The 17,614-nt window shown below is 45.9% G+C and overlaps 8 protein-coding genes across 11 annotated transcripts; 3 read left to right on the forward strand and 5 right to left on the reverse strand.

Moving 5' to 3' along the window:
* Window positions 1–72: 72 nt before the first annotated feature.
* On the reverse strand, window positions 73–2,337 carry LOC122613342 (pickpocket protein 28). 2 transcript variants are annotated; one of them, XM_043787473.1, is made up of 8 exons: window positions 2,046–2,337; window positions 1,789–1,989; window positions 1,457–1,738; window positions 1,289–1,404; window positions 1,147–1,235; window positions 512–1,097; window positions 287–445; window positions 73–220 (listed from the first exon to the last, which is right to left on the reverse strand). In XM_043787473.1, the coding sequence occupies exons 1-8, from the start codon at window positions 2,195–2,197 to the stop codon at window positions 162–164; spliced, it is 1,644 nt and encodes a 547-aa protein (XP_043643408.1). In that variant the 5' UTR covers window positions 2,198–2,337; the 3' UTR covers window positions 73–161. The 2 variants fall into 2 exon arrangements, with proteins under 2 accessions (XP_043643408.1, XP_043643407.1); XM_043787472.1 differs by having other exon boundaries at window positions 73–445; window positions 2,046–2,325.
* A 322-nt stretch (window positions 2,338–2,659) lies between these two features.
* On the forward strand, window positions 2,660–3,894 carry LOC122613343 (probable palmitoyltransferase ZDHHC24). Of its 2 annotated transcripts, none has more exons than XM_043787474.1 (2): window positions 2,660–2,966; window positions 3,021–3,894. In XM_043787474.1, exons 1-2 carry the CDS (start codon window positions 2,729–2,731, stop codon window positions 3,623–3,625), a joined length of 843 nt encoding a protein of 280 aa, XP_043643409.1. In that variant the 5' UTR covers window positions 2,660–2,728; the 3' UTR covers window positions 3,626–3,894. The 2 variants fall into 2 exon arrangements, with proteins under 2 accessions (XP_043643409.1, XP_043643410.1); XM_043787475.1 differs by having other exon boundaries at window positions 2,661–2,960.
* LOC122613344 lies at window positions 3,660–4,100 on the reverse strand. The gene is made up of 2 exons (XM_043787476.1): window positions 3,898–4,100; window positions 3,660–3,839 (listed from the first exon to the last, which is right to left on the reverse strand). Exons 1-2 carry the CDS (start codon window positions 4,063–4,065, stop codon window positions 3,660–3,662), a joined length of 348 nt encoding a protein of 115 aa, XP_043643411.1. The 5' UTR covers window positions 4,066–4,100.
* Window positions 4,101–4,182: 82 nt separating this feature from the next.
* LOC122613341 (DNA repair protein RAD50) lies at window positions 4,183–8,567 on the reverse strand. Its single transcript, XM_043787471.1, has 7 exons — window positions 7,854–8,567; window positions 7,586–7,799; window positions 6,351–7,529; window positions 5,701–6,294; window positions 5,384–5,644; window positions 5,220–5,322; window positions 4,183–5,163 (listed from the first exon to the last, which is right to left on the reverse strand). The coding sequence occupies exons 1-7, from the start codon at window positions 8,491–8,493 to the stop codon at window positions 4,198–4,200; spliced, it is 3,957 nt and encodes a 1,318-aa protein (XP_043643406.1). The 5' UTR covers window positions 8,494–8,567; the 3' UTR covers window positions 4,183–4,197.
* Window positions 8,568–8,872: 305 nt separating this feature from the next.
* Window positions 8,873–10,254, forward strand: LOC122613721 (28S ribosomal protein S29, mitochondrial). The gene has a single exon (XM_043788037.1). The coding sequence runs from the start codon at window positions 8,953–8,955 to the stop codon at window positions 10,129–10,131; it is 1,179 nt and encodes a 392-aa protein (XP_043643972.1). The 5' UTR covers window positions 8,873–8,952; the 3' UTR covers window positions 10,132–10,254.
* A 310-nt stretch (window positions 10,255–10,564) lies between these two features.
* On the reverse strand, window positions 10,565–13,464 carry LOC122615103 (KH domain-containing, RNA-binding, signal transduction-associated protein 2). Of its 2 annotated transcripts, XR_006325779.1 has the most exons (5): window positions 12,916–13,464; window positions 12,251–12,854; window positions 12,093–12,193; window positions 11,653–12,037; window positions 10,565–11,595 (listed from the first exon to the last, which is right to left on the reverse strand). XR_006325779.1 is itself a non-coding variant. In XM_043789994.1 (4 exons), the coding sequence occupies exons 1-4, from the start codon at window positions 13,214–13,216 to the stop codon at window positions 11,793–11,795; spliced, it is 1,251 nt and encodes a 416-aa protein (XP_043645929.1). In that variant the 5' UTR covers window positions 13,217–13,464; the 3' UTR covers window positions 10,565–11,792. The 2 variants fall into 2 exon arrangements, 1 of the variants encoding a protein (XP_043645929.1); XM_043789994.1 differs by having other exon boundaries at window positions 10,565–12,037.
* A 273-nt stretch (window positions 13,465–13,737) lies between these two features.
* Window positions 13,738–16,336, forward strand: LOC122615104 (KH domain-containing, RNA-binding, signal transduction-associated protein 2). The gene is made up of 5 exons (XM_043789995.1): window positions 13,738–14,138; window positions 14,204–14,708; window positions 14,769–14,870; window positions 15,033–15,214; window positions 15,961–16,336. The coding sequence occupies exons 1-5, from the start codon at window positions 13,883–13,885 to the stop codon at window positions 16,104–16,106; spliced, it is 1,191 nt and encodes a 396-aa protein (XP_043645930.1). The 5' UTR covers window positions 13,738–13,882; the 3' UTR covers window positions 16,107–16,336.
* A 414-nt stretch (window positions 16,337–16,750) lies between these two features.
* On the reverse strand, window positions 16,751–17,560 carry LOC122615105 (DNA polymerase epsilon subunit 4). Its single transcript, XM_043789996.1, has 2 exons — window positions 17,293–17,560; window positions 16,751–17,238 (listed from the first exon to the last, which is right to left on the reverse strand). Exons 1-2 carry the CDS (start codon window positions 17,471–17,473, stop codon window positions 16,952–16,954), a joined length of 468 nt encoding a protein of 155 aa, XP_043645931.1. The 5' UTR covers window positions 17,474–17,560; the 3' UTR covers window positions 16,751–16,951.
* Window positions 17,561–17,614: the final 54 nt, after the last annotated feature.

Consider the following 17,614-nt stretch of genomic DNA (forward strand, 5'->3'; position numbering starts at 1 on the left):
TAAATATTCATGTTTTATAGCATTTTCTATAATAATGTTTAGATCTCATTAATATTTGTTATAAAGTTCCTGTTTTTCGTTAGTTCCTGTTCTAAATCAATTATTCCGATCTTTGTTGTTGGGTCAAATCATTACTGGCAATTGTTTTTCAACTCAGGAGCTTATTGGTAATGGAATCCTTTCATACTTTTACCTTTTTCATAGACTTCTGGGGAAAAACCTTTGGGATACAGCTCTTTTGAGTGAAAGAAACTTGGGTTATCTGAAGATTGCCTTTGTTCAATACCGAAGGCATTATGTTTGAGACTGCTTTCTGAGTCCACATGAGATGACCGCTTCCAAACGAAAAGCTCCGCAAGGGGTTTTAAGATCAAGAAGTATAGAATCTCGGCCAGGGAGATGACACTGAAGCCCATGAACAGACCCATTACACCGCCGACATTAGCTGGAATGGAAATCTATTGAGTTAATGACTTTTTAAACGGATCCGACTGCTCCCGTATTTACTCACATAAGAACTCGGTCAATCCCACGTAGGCATTCTTGGTGTTTCCATAGTAGACCGACTCCCGGAAATAAACGTTAATCACGGCAATGTTCTCGCTGAGATAGGACTTGTTGAAGCTCTCCACCAGCGCGTTGGCCAGCTGAAAGTTGTTGGAGGCCAGCGGAAAGGAGAAGCCGCTGGCCAAGTAATTGAGATCGAAGCAGCTGGGCAGGCACCGTTGGCGGCACTTGGCCCAACCAGGTCGATTGGCTGCCCTCTGGGCCCACCGCACACAGGACGTGTCGCCCATGGAGCAGATGCTGGCGTTGCTGTAGATTAGCGGATGGTCGAACGGAATGCAGGAGCAGGTCTCGTAGATGAAGGCGGCCAGGCACTCGTTCTCGCAGTTGAGCCGCGTGTAGATCCGGTAGAAGATCAGCTGCTTCTCGTTCTTGAACAGACACTGCCGGCCATCGCGGGATATCGATCGTATGGCCGGAACCGCCTCGGCGCGAACCATCTCGATCCGGTAGTTGGTCTCGTAGCCAATGGCTGAGATGAGACCCGCTTCCTTCACCTTCGGCACTTCGACGGGATTGTGAAAATAAACCTGCAAATGCTTGGTTTAAGGCATTCTGTATGTTATGCTGTCTGCTCACTTTAAAACCAGGTCCATTGGTCGAAGAGCAGTAATATTCGTCCATTTCAGCATGAAGTACGGCAGTAAACCCCAAGGTGATACCAGTGCCTAAAGTGCATATGTGAAAAATTCTATTCATTAAAGTTTAATCTATAACTTACCACTAGCTGGAGCTGGATAGAACTTGGGGGGCAACTTTTCCGGATAACCAGACTCCGGATCCCACATAACACTTTCGTAGCCATCTGCATTCGTCAAGTTCCGGTTATTCCCTGAACTGCATAAACAATATATCAACTATTGTACTTTTAATGAACCCCTGTACTTACAATGGCTTGTAGAGATATTCGGGTGGCTGAAAATTAAAGACGCAGCACAGGCCCTCATCCGTCAGGATCTGCTGAAATAGGTGCGAACAGTTCCGCTCCACGGCACTGAATCTGCAGTAGAGCAACATCCTCTCGCAGGACTGTGAGTGGTTTGAGACAAATTCGGATATCTTCAGGTTATTCGTGGCGAACTTCGAAGACGAGAGCTCCTCATCAGTCTGACTGGATTCCCAGCCACCCGATTCACATAATACCTTCAGAAGGGCACTCTCATTGGAGCCCCTAAAATTTGATTATCTTTAAGTTTTACCTTAGAGGAAAACCAAACTTACTCTCTGTAGTTGGCCACCAGACTCCTCTGCACCTGGTTCATATTGCAGATGGTTATTGCCGGAAAAGGTACCTTCAAAATGGAGGTGGCCTGCGGACTGATGCCGATTATGACCGGAGTGCTGTCCCACTTCACATAGATGTTCGATATAAGGTGCACGGTGATGATGAGGGCGGTGACAAAGGAGCCAAGGAAAAATGATCTGAAACCGGTAGGCAACTTTAAACCAAATCAGCTTTAAATGAACTCCTTTTCCACCTCTCCCAGCTGCTGAGACTGGAATCGCCCACAAACTTCAGTCCATGCAAACTAGTTTGGTTGAGGAACTGCCGCAGACTCCTGGCGAAACTCTTCAATAGAAACAACGACGTTGCTTGTTTTTCCGGTCTGGCTGACAGTGTCGGTTCCATTGCTTAAACTGTTTGCTTAATGACCCTTGACACCTCCATAAATACTTGATACCGCAGGCAATCAGGTGTCCGCACACATTAAAGAGCCATGTAATTAAGGCTTTCGAAGGAGTGAATCCTTTCAAGTTGATTAAATTTCCAGAGCTTGCTAGTTGTTGGCATTTCTATACTCACGGCACACGCCATCCAGCATACGACGTGTGGTCCGTCCTGATAAAAGGTGTTAGTGCATGGCCACAGCTATAAGCGACCTTAATATCAAACTTTAATTTGGTTAGCTTAGGATTTATCAAATTATATTGAAATCGGGTTCAATGAATTATGTTCAATCATACTAACTAACTTTTCGCCGCAAAACTTCAAATTGGAGCTTTTGACCGCCGACCCACTAGCTTTCGCCGCAAAAGCTTGATAAAATAAAGCTTCGCCGCACGTGATGTCACAGCAACCGGTTGCTGCTATCAAGTTAGTTCTCTTGCCGACATTTCGGAGATCGGTGCCTATTTGTTTACGTTCAGTCACACACAGATCATGAGAATCCGGAGCAACCCACTCCCCCGCCGGCTGGTGGACATCACTTGCTTCCTCGTCATTGGGATCTTTCTGCCGGTGGTGTTCATGTTCGAGATTGTGGTGGTGCTGCCCGCCTTCCATGAACCGGGTGGCTTCTTCCACACCTTCACCTTCCTTATGGCCATGTTCCTGGTGTTTAATATCAAGGGAAACATGATTGCCTGCATGATGATTGACACCAGTGCAGATGGTGGGTGTAAGAAAAACAAGTTGTAACAAAAATCTAATAAATTTAAATTTTCATTCCCAGTGAGAAAGGTGGACCCACCGGCGGATCAGGCGAACTGGCGGGAGTGCGGCGAGTGCGAGAAGCTAGCTCCACCCAGATCCTGGCACTGCAAGATCTGCAAGGTGTGCATTCTGAAGCGGGATCACCACTGCGTCTACACCGGCTGCTGCATTGGACTCCGAAACCATCGCTTCTTCATGGGCTTCATATTCTATCTATTTGTGGGATCCGTTTACGCACTGGTTTACAACTCCATATACATGTGGGTCATCCACGGCCACATCTACAACAACTGGCTGACGGTGTTAAAACTCAGCTGCCCCATGCTACTCCTGGTAACGGGCAGTTTTTGGAGCAACATGTACCTGGTCTTCTATAGCTTAAATATTTTGGCTCTGGCCTATGGAGTCATCCTGCTGGGCTACCATGTGCCAATTGTTTTAAGAGGCGGTGTTTCCGCCGATCGCACCAAGGAGAGCAAAGAAAAATACGACCGGGGAGTGTATCAAAATCTGAGGAGCGTTTTTGGAAACCGCATGCACTTAGCGTGGCTGTCCCCACTGATTCGCAGCGATCTGCCGGATGACGGATACCACTGGAGTGTCTCTACGAACAAACAAGACTGATTAGGATCTAGGATATATATCTGCAGTGCGGCTCCTACCTGGGAATCCCGTAAATGACCACTGTGACTTTGGCAACCTTTGGTGGGATATTCGTTAATCTTAGGGTGGTGAAGTTGTAACCAATTCCGCCGGACACAACGGATGCCTGGCCATTCCATTCCATTTCACTTTCATCGATGACTAATATCATGTTAATATGAAAGCCCATGCTACCCTGTACAGAAATACTTAGATCTTCCACTTTATTTAAAAAACTTATATTTTATGAATACCTTTTGTTTGTACTTGACATCTATAAAATGCACAAATTCAGCGGTGAATATTTCAGTTTCATAAATAGGAACAGCTAGAAAGTGCATCATGCCAAATTGTACACAGTAGCATGTAACTTCCGCAATAGTGAGAATTGCCAGCAGCAGCAGACCACACGTATAGGCCATTTCTAATAACTATACTAACTAACTGAACCCACCATTATTTGAAACCACACCCGTGCGGCCAATTGTCCCCGTCTCTAATTGATTAGATGACTAGACAAGCAAAACATAGATTGATAACAAAAATTATATTGTTTATTGATCTATCGCAGTTTTCTTTGATGGACCGGCCTCCACTCTCCGTATAACCGACTTGCACTCGTCGTTGCGGAAGACCCGATGGTAGGAGGTTATCTTGCCCAGCGACGAAACGAAATTCTCGTCGTGAGTAATGATGATGAGCATAAAGTTGGACTGGCTCTGGCGCTCCTCCACGATGCAATTCAGGGCTTCGCATAGTGAATTAATATTGGCACGATCCAAGTTCGTGGTCGGCTCATCCAAAGCTAGGACACCACAATTGCTGCTGAAGGTCTCGGCCAGTGCCAAGCGGATAATGAGGGAGGCCAGGACGCGCTGGCCAGCACTGCAGCGTCCTCGCATCTCGATCTCTGAGTAGTTCTTGGACTGAACCACTCTGTAGTTGTAGGTCTTTCGCCGATCTGCCGAAGCTTCCGTACTAACCTCATCGGTTTTCACCTGAATATAGTCAATGTCATTTCCGCGATATATCTTACGCCAGTACTCGCGTATCAGACGGTTAATCATCTCCATTTTTTCAGAGTGAAACTGGATGAGTGCCCACTCCAATGCTAAACGATATTGGCCCAAGTCCTCAATGCAGAGACGAGTGACCCCTATCTCGTAACTGGCCTTCCGGAAGTTCTTTAAAGACTCCTTAAATCTAGGCTCATCGATTTCACGCTGCAGCTTGTTCACCTGGCTGTTAACCTCACCTAGCTGGCCCAGCAGTTCGCCCTTACGCACTGTGGCTTTATCCCTTTGCTTAGTTAGATTCACTTTCTCCTTACTGACGCTGTGAAAGTCAAGGTTACCGAGTTGCTTGTCCAGCGTCTGGCAGCTTTCTCTCAACTTGGATTCTTTATCTTCGAGCTGTTTCAGCTCGCGGTTATCCTTCAAATCCCGTTCAACGGTCTGCTGATTGGAGCACTCAGTTTTAATTGTATCGAGCTCGTCAGTTTTCAATGAGATTTCGATTTCCTAAGTAATGAGTATTAATATAGCTTCTTTTTATGGTATATATTTTTAGTACTTGCCAATTTCCTTAACTGATCTTTGGAGGCCGTTATGACTTCATCAAGTTTCTTGATTTCATTTCGAAGATCCAATTTGGCGTAGTCCTCAGCTTCTTTGTTCAATCTAAACAATGGGTTAAAACGGAGTAGTGTTGAAAGGATTAGATTTATCTATTTTTACATACCTTTGTATGTCCTGATCTGTGCTTTTGTACGAATTATACTTGGAATTCAGCTGAGCTAACTTATCACTTTCGCTTTTCTTCAAGCGCTCTTTTTCGTCTATGGCTTTTCGAAGATTCAGCTTAAGAGGCTGGATTTTGGCCTTAAGTTCACTGATTTCAGAGGCTACAGTCGCAAGGAAACTATGGAGCTTCTCCAAACGTTCCTTCAACTGTGGCAAGCTTTGCACACCCTCACGAAGATGTATTTGCCTATCTTTTAGACTGAAAACAAACAATAGTATTAAACTTCAGTACATAATTCAGGAGTATAACAATACCTATTCTTCTTTTCGCGCAAACGATTAAGGGCATCCATTTGCTGCTGGAATGCATTCTGAGCGGAGTCTAACTCCTTACGTTCCGTTTCCAACTCCTTTGAAACCTGACTCTTCTCCGCCTGCAGCGCATCCATCGATACACTCGAATCATAAGAAGCTGGTAACTTCCCCTTTTGCTGATCTAGATCCTTTGTAAGCCGCGCCGAATCTTTTAATGCCTCGTCTAATAGGGACATATCACCCATCATGGAATTCGCCAACTCCATATTATGCGTTGGCTCGCCAATTAAAGCGAGTAAAGTTTCGTATTCGCTGACACTCTCTCCAAGAAGTTCCTCGACTTTTTTCAGTTCCTCCTTCTTTTGGGGCAAGGATTCCTTTAGATCCTTGACCTTAAGAATGATCGGTTTAATCTGCAATAAGTTCTCATATTTTATATGCTCCGCCTTTAGGGCCTTCTCAGCTCTGGTGATATTATCAGGCAACTTTTGGATCTCATCAGTTAGCTCGCTGGTCAAGTCGCAGGCCTCATCACTTGTCATGTTGTGGTGGCATAATGGACAACATGGCTCTTCATCCATTTTCTGTATATACCTAGAAGTAAAGACATGTACGTTTAGCAGCTTAAAAACATAATTTGTCAAACCTACTTCTTATAAAGAGCCTCGGACGATTTAAGGGCGCCGTGGTCGAACTGCAACTTGGAAATGGCCGTTTTACTTCGCTCCAGCAGATCGTCATACGGAGTTGACCGACACTTTTCAAATATTAGCTCCTCGCTCTCCTTCAACTCCTTTTCCATTCGTGAGATATCACCGATGAGGTTCTTACGTTTGATTTCGAATGACTGTTCTTTTAGTTTCTGCGAGTTTGCCTTCTCGTTAAGATCTTGAATCTCGCGACGAAGTTTGTCGTAGACTCCCTGCATCGATCGGCGATAATTGCAGGTAATGGGTTCCTTAAAGAACTTCCCAAAATGATCAGAGTGTCGGCTGCGCACGCGATGTACCTCTTGGTTCTTTTTATCAAGCTCTTTTTGCTTCAGGGAAATCTCGGCAACTAGCTTGGCCATGGAGCCTAAGAATGTCAACTGTTCGTCCAGCTTCTTAAACTGAATCTGATTCTCGGCAATACTGGCCTTCTGTCTGGCAATGGCATCTTTTATAGCCTGCTGGTCAATGTTATTGTTAGCGCTCTCATACAACTCATTTACCTCGTTTATTTCTTTCTCAAGCTTCTTCAAATCTTGCATGGATGTTTCTATTTTCTTTATTTCCGCTCCAAGAGTTTCACTCTCCCGCTTGCTGGACTCGCGTTGCTTCTCCTGCGCGGTCACGCTTTGCTCTGACTTGGTCAGCTCAATGCGGAGCTCGTCGATCTTGACTTGCCGGCTCCGATCGGCCTTCTCGTTTTGCTCAACGATCTCTGTTATTTCGCAGTGCTTGGTTATTATCATCGCCTCGATGTCCTGAAGGACTTCTCCCATCTTCTCGGGCTGCTCCACCAGATCACAATCGATGGTTATATGGACTTCCCGGCAGAAGTCCTTAACCCGCTTTAGAAGCTGTGCTCGACAAGTCAGCTCGCTCTGATGCCGTTGTTTAGCTAGGCAATGCTTCCGATCCTGTGTGCCCAACTTTTCTTGCTCAGAGACTTTGGACCTCTTAATCTGGGACAAATCTCCCTCCACCTCGGTGCGTTTTTGATGCACCTCCTGCATGCGCTGATCGAAGTTTCTGATCTCTTCATCCAATTCAGCCAGCGTGCCTCCAAAGAGGTTCTTGATCTTTCCGGTTAAAGTGGATATCTGATCCTTGCAGTTTTTGTGCCTAATAAGCATTTGGAGTTACATTTAAATAAATGTAAAATGACATGATGTACTTACTTGGTGTCCAATTCGACTTTCTGCGCTTGATATTTGCCAATTTCGAACTCTACATTTCGGATTTCCACCAGCCTGGCTTCAATCGGCTTCATTTCCTCCTCGCACTCGCTGCACTGCGCCTTAATTGCGTCGCATTTTCTCTGTGCCTGTTGCAGGCTCAAAGTTTTAACCTCCATTTCCTGCTTGAGGTAGGCCACATGCTTCATGTTGGCCTCTGTGGAAGATCAATATTGAGCTGACCATTATACTTAAGCTGTGTATTACTCACCCTTTACTTTAAGCTCCTCCATGGCCTCCTTGCGAAGCTTTATGATTTTATCCAGCGCCTTATTGTACTCGGTGATGCCGAATATGGCATCGAATTTTTCCTTTAACTTCTTTGACTCGTCCAGCGGCCAACTGGAGTCCTCCTGGTGGCAAAACAGGACATTGTTGATAATAGCCTTGGAGACACCCATGAAGTCAGAGATGGCCACATCGATGTCTACGGAGCGTCCGCTTAGGGAGTCCTGCTTTTCGCGCTTCGACTGTCCGGCGCCAGTCAGGAAGTTGATCGTGGAATCCATTGTTTCGAAGGACATTTTGTTGCGCTTCTTGGACACCTTCATGGTGCGGCATATGGACACTTGGGCACCCCGCCTGTCCCGCACCTGCATCTTGATCTGCGCCAGCACCTCGTTCAGCCCAAAGATCTTGGGGTCGTGGACGAAACTCTTGCCGCGATCACTGCCAGGCGGACACTCGCCGGTTAAGGCGTACTTGAGACACTCTACCACGGTCGTCTTTCCGCACCCATTCTCGCCCAGAATCAGGGTAACCGGTGATGAAAACTTAATGCTTTGAAGATCCTCGGCATAGGTGCCAAAGCTCCGGATTCCCTGGATGGACAGCGATTCTATTGACGACATCTCGAAGTCCGTTCCAATTTAATAGAATTTCATCAAGGGCGCAATTTGCCGGGCGGCAGGGATGCAGTAAAATGACAAATAATCGATCGAAATCTATCGATTCTTAATGTCGGCATTTTTAAATTTGTTATACTAGGGGAACTCATGTGTGTGATACGTTACTATACTGTATATATCTGAATATATTTGAGAATATATTTAATATATGAATAAAAATGAGTAAAAAATATATGTCCATGCTGTAAAACTTTTTTGTAAGATATTGAGTCAGAAATAATTTTCATATATGATAATTTATTATAATTTTAAAGCTTTATAAATGCATTATATCGAGCAACCATTATTGGTGATGCGCGGGTAGCTGCCATCCCCTGTTCGTTATCGATAGTCGCCAAGTGCCGATAGCCATCAGGTCGCAGGTTCCCAGGTCTTATTTAACAAGCATTCAGCGATTTCTCAATGAAAATGATCCGGAATCGCTTTGGCAACCTGTCGCGTGTCTCCGCCCAGTTGCAGCGCCATGTCCAGCAGATGTCCACGAACGCCGCAGCCTCTCCGGTGGAGGGAGCGACCATCAATGAGTTCCGGACGGCGGTATCCAATCCCGGCGAGCACTCGGCGCTGCAGGTGGCCAAGTTCTACAGCATTCCCGCGGAGCAAAAAAAGCTGATCTTCAGCGGCGGCGGCCTGCCTAAACAGTATGAGCAGCAGATCAAGACGTTCACCGAGGCCTGCCTGATGGTCCGGAACCCTGCCCTAGAATTGCTGCAGTACATCAAAGACGGAGACCTAACCAAGCCGGTGGTTCGTTATGTGCTGTACGGAGAGAACGGCACAGGCAAGACGCTGACCATGGCCCACGTGTTGCACTACGGTGCCCTCAACGACTTTCTCCTGGTCCACGTACCGTGGGCGCCCAACTGGATGAAGCGGCCCAAGGAAGCTTCCAATGCCGCCGGACAGGAGGGCATGATTGACCTGCCATTTGACGCCGCTGCTTGGCTGGTGCACTTCAAGAATCAGAATGGCCCGCTGCTTCAGCGGCTGCAGCTGAAAACGAGCAAGGAGTACGTGTGGAGCAAGCGCGAGAGCACGCCGGCGGGTTCCTCGCTGATTGAGCTGGTGGAGCACGGAATAGCACGCATCAAGTATGCCTCGGAGACCACGGCGGCGCTTATTGCGGAACTTAAACAACTCTCCACCGCTGGCCAGTGCAAAATAATGGTGGCCATTGATGGCTTCAATGCCTTCTTCCATCCGGTTACACGCATTTTCTCCGACAACAAGCAGCTCGTGACTCCGGATCGGGTCACACTCACACAGCCCTTCCTCGACATCACCAACTACGACTGGACAAACGGAGTGTGCATCCTGTCCGTGGACAAGATCGCTATGACCGAGGGCCACATGGACTCCTATATGCCTCGCTATCTGCTTGGCAAGGAGGGCTTCGAACATCTAGATCCCTTTGTGCCCATCCATGTGGAGAACTACACGGACAAGGAATTCCACAGCTACATCAGCTACTATCTCGACCGCCACTGGATCAACAAGACGCCGCAGGGATTCGAGGAGCAGCTCAAGTTCATGAGCAACAAGAACCCCTACTCGCTGATGCAGCTGGTGAGGGCCTTGTAGAGTGCGAATGTCCTGTATTTGTTAGCCAATAAAGTTAAATGATTTGTTATTTACCGGAAAGATGCGGTTTACTTGCTCTACGCTCAGATTGGGATTTGTAATAACGAGTCTGGCACATTCAAATTGGAAATTTATTTAACGATAATCAGCAATACATAATAATGCACAGTACTTTCGTACGTTTACATATACGTGTATGGGGTTTGCATGCAGTGTTCAATGCTCAAAATCAATACAAATCGGGTTCGGTTTCGGGTTGTGTTCAAGTTTCGTGTGTTTTGTGGCTTCAGAAGCATCGTCAACAAAGTCTAGATCTAGATCTAGTCAGTGCGGATATGCTGGCTGCACTCTCTCTATATTTAAGACTATATCTTAGGTTCCGTTCCGATGTAGGTGGTGGTGGTGAATGAACAAAATAATAACTAGGCTGCAATTAACATTTGTCGTCATATTCGTATGTATATTTGCATAATTTCTATTACAATTTTAGTTGCTTTTAACAACAATAACAATTATGTATGTATGTATGTATGTGTTTGCATATTTTCTCTGATCGGATGTGGTTTGCTATGTCCGTTGCATTATCGTAGGCGAAATCGGCCTCCAGCTCCGATCTATGTTGTAGATTCTCGTTTGCGTTTCTAATGTTCATTTGGTTTAAACTTTACGGCTTTAGGTGAATATGCTGATGCTTTAAATATGCGTACGCGCGTATGATCGTGTGGTGTTGCATATGCTCTATGTGTTATAAATCATACCGCTTGTATATACTTGTTATATATTATTCATGATCGTTTGCAGTTGGTTTTTCTGTCCTGGCGACGTAACAAATAAAAATAAAAAGCCTCCTCTTCTAAACGTAAACATAATACAAAACGCATTACAACAAAAAAAATAGGATAAACTTAAACGCAGAGTTGGAAAAGCAATAGAATTAAGCGTCTGCGGAAAGGATACGTATAAGAGTAAACATAAGGAGATATATATATTCATTTATATAAATTAGAAATTGATGACATCTTCGCATGCGTCTGTGGTAAAATAAAAATGTTAATAATATGCGACAAAACAAAACAAGGACATTTGGCTCGACTGGGACCATCCCTGAATGCGTCCATTCGATTCGGCCCGATCCAACATCGAGGCGTTCTTCTCCTCCTCCTCCTTTCTTTTTCCTCCTCTTTCTATTTTCCTTCTTCAATTCTCATCTTCCAAATGCTCGCAGGACCCAACACACGGATTCGAAAGTCTTAAGTCGCAGACCCTCGTGATCCTACAAACCCAATCCTCGAGGAGACGTTGCGTGCGTGTGGGGTGGTGGGTGTTTGTCTGGTCGGTTAGTTTTGGTTTTGGTTGGGTGCTTGAGGTGTTCGTCTGTTCCTCGGAGCATTTGTCTACTTAAGCTAGTTTTCTTAAACATAGATTTACTCATTCGTTTCGTTTTGGTTTCCACCCTGCCGAAATCTTGATGAAATCAATGCATGACAAGTTTCCAATGTTTCTCATAGTTACTACATCTACCTTTGGAGCTGTGTGTGGTTGTGGGTGTTTGGATGGGCATGACAGATGGGCGTGAATACTTCCGGATGAGGCATCAATGATGGTGAGGAATAGTTGAACAAACAGCGAACGGCAGCGGGCGGTGCATCCTCCCATCTGTATTATTTCTTGACAAACTGATAGGGGGCAGCGGGACGGTAGCGCATATTGGGTGGCACAGCGCCACCGATGCCACCGCCAGTGGTGGCCACGATGCTATTGGCCATGATTCCGCCACCGCCGGCATTACCCAGCCCGGCATTTCGACCATTGAAGCTGGCCGCACTGACGACCATTCCGGGCGGTGAGGCTCGCACAATCGCTTGCGGTGGCAAGGTGGTGTGCATGGCATTGCCCCGCTGGGCGGCTGCAAAAGCGAACATAGAATCTATGGAATATGGACAAGAAGAACCCGCACTTACCTGGCACATAGGGTTTTGGCTGGTGGTACGCATTGTTGTGTGAGCGAAAATAGACAGTCTCCTCGTTGTGGCGATAGTGTGATTGTTGTTGAAACTTTTGTCTGTGGGAAACATCGGAGTTTAGCTTGGCTCGTACCGGACATAGAATTGCGACCCACCTGTAGTTGCCGCCGGAGCGCTGGTTCCCATTGCCATTGTTGCTGCCGGATCCAGCTGCTCCGCCATTTCCGTTTCCGCCTCCACCACCGCCTCCTCCTCCTGCACCACCAGCTGCCGCATTAGACTGCTGTTGCAGCTGGCGAAGCGTCAGCTTCTTGGCCGCCTCCGGATCCTCCATGAGTTCGCGGTACTGCTCTTGGCGGATGTCATCGTGCTTGTCCGGCGTGAGATACCGCCGAATCTCTGCCAGGGCGTAGGCCACACGGGCGTACGCCTCGGCGGGTGGAGCAATGGTGGACACCTCGACATGTAGCGGAAGATTCAGGTGGGCGTACTTCGCGTCCGCAGAGTTGCGCAGCTCCTCCTCACGGTCGCGATCCTTCATTGAGAAGCGACCAAGTATGACAATCTTGCACTGCGTCTCCTCCTGCAGGCGACGGAGTGAGTTGCCCTTGGGCCCCAAAAGCTTGCCCACATAGTTGAACTTCTTGTCCTTGATGGGCACGTGCACTTTTTGGGACAGCTTGATGGTGCGCTGCTGGTAGACATCGGCGTATTGGTCTCTCGTGGGAATGCGTCCGTTCAGCTGCACACGCTCCAGAGCTGTAAAAACAGAGGGAATTCAGAGTAATTACCATGAAGCGCCCCGGACAAATCAATTTACCTTCGTCAATTAGCTTCACCGCCAGGGGGAAGTGGTTTTCCATGCGCGATCGCTCCGTCATGAGCTCCTGCATGTACTTTTGGACCGCCGGCGCCGGCTGGGCCTTCTCGCCGTCTGCATTGGCGTTGTGTTCGTTCTCATGCTCCCCGTTGCTCGTCCCGCCGCTGCCGCCGGTGGGCACCACTCCTGACCCGGTACCTGCAGATCCCGATGCTGGTCCACCGCCGACTCCCGTCGCCGTGGAAGCCACCACAGAGGCCACCGCGGATGACCCTGGCACACGCAGTCCGTTCTCCGCCATTTGTCGTCCTGCCTTCGGGATCGCTGTCGCTCTATCGTCCTGCTAAGTCGCCGAGTCTCGGATTTTCCGTGCGCAGATTGCGGGCGATCGCTTTTGCTGTCGATTCGGTATGATTGCCAAGTTAGCACACTTCAGCCTTCCCAGTGGCCCTAATTTTTCTCTCTTTTTCCAAGTGTGTATTTTATTCGGACATTTACTATGTTAGCGGCGCGGTCCGGCAACTCCGGTCTCTCGGGCTGGCTCTCGTGCTTCTGCAGCGTGCTGTTGGCTGCCAATCGACGGTGCTGTTAAGGGCGCATCGTTGTTATCGACTTTGCAGTCACTTCCTAACGCTAGATATTAACAGAGATGCGTCAGGTGTGTAGCACTAAATTTGTAAATGCGTTTTGCGATTTAAATTGCAAATTTATTTTAAATGCTGCCTTGGTTATGCGAAGGTTTTTAACAGAATTGATAAGATACAAACTGCGGCTGTACATGATGGCGATATATTATCGAAAATACCCGATAATATTTTATCGAAACCGCGATGCCGATCTACCTATCGATGTCCTACCACATACATATTTTTTCAGCCAACTAATTCTGCAAGCGTAGAATTTTGTATTCAGTTGTAGGACTCTTAGAATTTATAAATCCTCCAGGCCAGAAATCGACTAAACCGCAATGCCGCGCGACTACGACAGAGATTACAACGAGGACGCCGCCGACTACAAGCGGAAGCGACGCGACGAGGAGCCAGCGGCTACCGGTGCTCCAGAGACTCCTGAGGCGGATGGCGGCGGACACACCACCAGCCACGCCGCCCTCCGGGACACGCCCCAGCTAAATGAGAAGACCAACGCCTATCTACAGGAGTGCCTGCTGGAAAAAAAGACGCTCGAGAAGAAGCACATCATCACCAAGCGTCTGCTTGACGACGGTGAGTTCGGCACTGCGACATTTAAGCTATACTGAAACTAATTGCAATTTTTCACGGCCCCGCAGAGGTGGAAAAGATCTTGGTCAGCGGCCGCATACCCAAACCCGAGATCTATGCCAACGTGTACAGCGAAAAGCCCATCCGTGTGGCCCAGAAAGTCTTGTTCCCCATCAAGGAGTACCCCAAGTTCAATTTCGTTGGCAAAATCCTAGGCCCCAAGGGCAACACACTGCGTCAGCTGCAGGAAGAGACTATGTGCAAAATGGTGGTCATGGGGCGCAACTCGATGCGCGACCACGGTAAGGAGGAGGAGCTACGCAGTTCCGGAAATCCAAAGTACGCCCATCTCAGTCGCGATTTGCATGTGGAGATATCCACGGTAGCGCCACCAGCGGAGGCGTATCACAGGATCAGCTATGCGCTGGGCGAGATCCGCAAGTTTATGATACCAGATGCCAACGACGATATTCGATTGGAGCAACTACGCGAGATGGACGGCAAGGAGCGCATGTACAAGAAGTCTCACCACTATTCAAAGTCTTATGGCGATCATGGCGCCTACAGTTCCCGGTAGGCTTGTCAATTTTCGTTGCTTTTTAATTGGTTACTGAGGAATTCCTCTCCTCACAGCACCCCGCCCCCTGCTTCTTCGAAGCCTAAAGTCTATTCGATTCTGGAGAAGGCACGATATGTGATGGACGATCCCAACTATGGGATCGTAAAGACGCACAGGTTAGATAAGATCAATCGCGTTCATGATGCCTTAGAAAGCCGTTACATCAAAAGTTATAGAATGTTTCAAACTATTAAATATTCGAATGTGCTAAAAAGCGTTTTTCTGAAGTATCAGGCATTTTTCTAAAACCCTTTTATAATGCAATACTTTTTCAACAGATCACGGGACCACGAGCTATACGACCACCATGGAGAATATGATCGCTATGCCACACCGCCGCCCCAGACATCGAAGCACTCGACCCACCACGCCCAGTATGACAGTAGCTCCTACGAGCGCGACTATAGGCGTGAGTATCACCCCCACTCGTCCTCCTCTTCCTACGCGGCGGCCTATCCAGGTAAGATATCTAGGTTTCTAGACAAATAATCTCTTCCCCTCAGCAGGCATGTAAAAATAAACAAAATGAAAAAAGAAAAAGAATACGACAAATAGTAATGTAAACGTTTAAACTCAAATCGCGCAAATCAAGACAAAAACTCGAACGCAAAACAAAATCTATACAACTAAGCGACGATAAATTGAAAAAACGCAGAAAAGAAAAAAAAAAAAACAGAAACCGCCACAAAGCCGCGTACCAAAATTATGAAAAACGGCAACCCATCCCATTTTAACAAGATTTTAAATGCACTATGCCTGAACAGAGGCCAAATCAACTAAACCGAACAGCGACAAGTAAATCCATCTTCATTAATTGGACGACTACTAACATACTCACAAGAAGCCAGAGCAAAAATGTAAAAACAATCGACCAAACAATCAAATTACTTAAATTCACACTTTGAAAACAAAACCATAAAACTTCATGGCAAGAAAACCCAAAAATATTTGAATATGCTTAAACTATGAAATCCAAACTGAAAGGTTTGTGGAAACATTTTTTTTTAGAAACGTGAAAAATGCATTTTACTCAAAACAATAACGTTTCGTAGGGTGTAGTGCATTCAAAACCGGTTAAACAATATATTTTTCTTTTTTTACAATGTATATATGTTAAGCAAATGAAAAACCAAAAACCAAAAACAGCACCACAGAGACAGAAACAATTTAAAATCTAAACAACAAATAAAATTCTTTCCAAAATAGCAAAACCAAGCAACGGTCGTTCATCATCGTCATATCGACCAACCACCTCGGGCTCGGGATCACATTCATCTGCTCACTACGAAACTGGATCCCGATCTCGAGAAAGCGTGCGATATCGCTCGGCTCCATATCCGAAAATACGTTAACCCATCGATTTTCCAAAACACCAAGAAACCAACCCCAACCACAACTACAACAACAACTTCAACAACAACCACAACTAAACAAAGTTAAGCATAAAGAATAAAATATATTCCAACGAATTATCAAAAAAATGTTTGAAGTCAACAATCCAACTATGCACACCTATTAAATATACTATCTAAACGAAAATCAAATAAAAAACGTAACTTTTTATTCCAATTATTGTCCAATATTCAAATTGTGTTTTAAATTAAAACAAGCAACCATCAATGCAACAAGTTTTATCCTCGAAAAGATTGTAAAAATAAAACAAATACTTCAATCAACCTAATACTAGTTAAAGCCAATACGAAAAAAGAACTAAACACAAACAAAAAACCCCCAAAACAATTAATTTATCAATGCATAATGTTAGACTAAGCTTGCAAATATTGTTTCATAAGATAATGGAGATAAAACCAACATAAAAAGCAAAATATAAACCACAGATATATATATATATATATGCCCAACGACAAAGTAAGTATCGCCTGCGGACAGAGTATGATTAACAACAAACCACACTATTCAGCAGTTAAATAATTTAACCAAATGCCGGCTTCGATACAAATTCCCAAGAGCAAAGAGTATTGTGAAACGTTTAACGTTGTCGTTTATAATTATGATTTCTTTTTTGTTTGTTTTCTTTGCGAATCAACAATTGTTTTATAACTTAAACATTATTTTTAACATAAAACCATTAGGACGTTTAGAACTGAATGTGTTTGCCGCTGAATATCCCTAAATAAAGAAAAGTATAATCGACGCATTCAGTTTCATTTGCGGGCTTCTGGTTGTGTTTGGGTGTTCAAAAGTTCATGGCTCCGTCAAGGAACATCAAGCTGTCCACAGCAGAAATGGCCATTTCCACGTCCCGCTTTTGTATGGTTTTCTTCTTGGACTGCGCCGTGTAGGTATATGATTCCCGGGACAACGAGGCTATGAATAGTTCCACTGCCTTGGCCACTATGAACACGGCTTCATTGTTGGCCATATGCAGATCCGGATCCAGTTTCATTATGTTCCGTATCCTCGCCAGCGGCAGTTGTGTCATCTTGGCTTCGTGATCAGCAGGGGCCTTGTGGCCATTCGTCACTGGAAGGGAAGCAGCCATAAGGATGGTATCCTAGCTAGATGCATTCAACTTACCTGGCTTATCTGCAATTGGTTCGGCTGCAGAATCCCCATCAGGATTTTCCGGCGTTTCCTCTGTGATATCCAAGGGCTCCTCCGTTTCCCCTACCTCCTCCGCCTCAGTCTCCATGGCCTGCTGAAGCTCCAAGTCTTGTTCCTCAGAGAATTCATGCTCAAAAAGGTCCTCGCTGGCCATTGTTGACGACAAAAATTGAAAACAAACTAAGGCAATGGAATCCAAATACCATATTATTAGAGATGAGCATCAAGACAGCCGCCAAAAATATCGATATTGCACTGTTTGAAATCGAAGGGGTGGTAGCTCCGCTATGCACTA

This window comes from Drosophila teissieri, chromosome 2R, assembly GCF_016746235.2.
Source record: "Drosophila teissieri strain GT53w chromosome 2R, Prin_Dtei_1.1, whole genome shotgun sequence".
Classification (NCBI taxonomy): Eukaryota; Metazoa; Arthropoda; class Insecta; order Diptera; family Drosophilidae; genus Drosophila; species Drosophila teissieri.

Excerpts from the sequence above, each read along its gene's own strand:
- LOC122613721 (XM_043788037.1), top strand. The coding sequence starts at position 8,953 with ATGAAAATGATCCGGAATCGCTTTGGCAACCTGTCGCGTGTCTCCGCC.
- LOC122613341 (XM_043787471.1), bottom strand. The coding sequence starts at position 8,493 with ATGTCGTCAATAGAATCGCTGTCCATCCAGGGAATCCGGAGCTTTGGC. Across the intron at positions 6,295-6,350 it reads TCCGAGGCTCTTTATAAGAA|GTATATACAGAAAATGGATG; the intron begins GTAGGTTTGACA and ends CTTTACTTCTAG. Across the intron at positions 5,645-5,700 it reads TTGCGCGAAAAGAAGAATAG|TCTAAAAGATAGGCAAATAC; the intron begins GTATTGTTATAC and ends GTTTGTTTTCAG.
- LOC122615105 (XM_043789996.1), bottom strand. The coding sequence starts at position 17,473 with ATGGCCAGCGAGGACCTTTTTGAGCATGAATTCTCTGAGGAACAAGAC. Across the intron at positions 17,239-17,292 it reads ACCAATTGCAGATAAGCCAG|TGACGAATGGCCACAAGGCC; the intron begins GTAAGTTGAATG and ends CTTCCCTTCCAG.
- LOC122613342 (XM_043787472.1), bottom strand. The coding sequence starts at position 2,197 with ATGGAACCGACACTGTCAGCCAGACCGGAAAAACAAGCAACGTCGTTG. Across the intron at positions 1,405-1,456 it reads GAATATCTCTACAAGCCATT|TTCAGGGAATAACCGGAACT; the intron begins GTAAGTACAGGG and ends TTGTTTATGCAG. Across the intron at positions 446-511 it reads GGGATTGACCGAGTTCTTAT|CTAATGTCGGCGGTGTAATG; the intron begins GTGAGTAAATAC and ends TTTCCATTCCAG.
- LOC122615104 (XM_043789995.1), top strand. The coding sequence starts at position 13,883 with ATGCCGCGCGACTACGACAGAGATTACAACGAGGACGCCGCCGACTAC. Across the intron at positions 14,871-15,032 it reads GGGATCGTAAAGACGCACAG|ATCACGGGACCACGAGCTAT; the intron begins GTTAGATAAGAT and ends CTTTTTCAACAG. Across the intron at positions 15,215-15,960 it reads CTACGCGGCGGCCTATCCAG|CAAAACCAAGCAACGGTCGT; the intron begins GTAAGATATCTA and ends TTTCCAAAATAG.
- LOC122615103 (XM_043789994.1), bottom strand. The coding sequence starts at position 13,216 with ATGGCGGAGAACGGACTGCGTGTGCCAGGGTCATCCGCGGTGGCCTCT. Across the intron at positions 12,855-12,915 it reads GGTGAAGCTAATTGACGAAG|CTCTGGAGCGTGTGCAGCTG; the intron begins GTAAATTGATTT and ends CTGTTTTTACAG. Across the intron at positions 12,194-12,250 it reads CGCTCCGGCGGCAACTACAG|ACAAAAGTTTCAACAACAAT; the intron begins GTGGGTCGCAAT and ends TGTTTCCCACAG.
- LOC122613343 (XM_043787474.1), top strand. The coding sequence starts at position 2,729 with ATGAGAATCCGGAGCAACCCACTCCCCCGCCGGCTGGTGGACATCACT. Across the intron at positions 2,967-3,020 it reads CACCAGTGCAGATGGTGGGT|TGAGAAAGGTGGACCCACCG; the intron begins GTAAGAAAAACA and ends TTTCATTCCCAG.
- LOC122613344 (XM_043787476.1), bottom strand. The coding sequence starts at position 4,065 with ATGGCCTATACGTGTGGTCTGCTGCTGCTGGCAATTCTCACTATTGCG. Across the intron at positions 3,840-3,897 it reads ATGTCAAGTACAAACAAAAG|GGTAGCATGGGCTTTCATAT; the intron begins GTATTCATAAAA and ends ATTTCTGTACAG.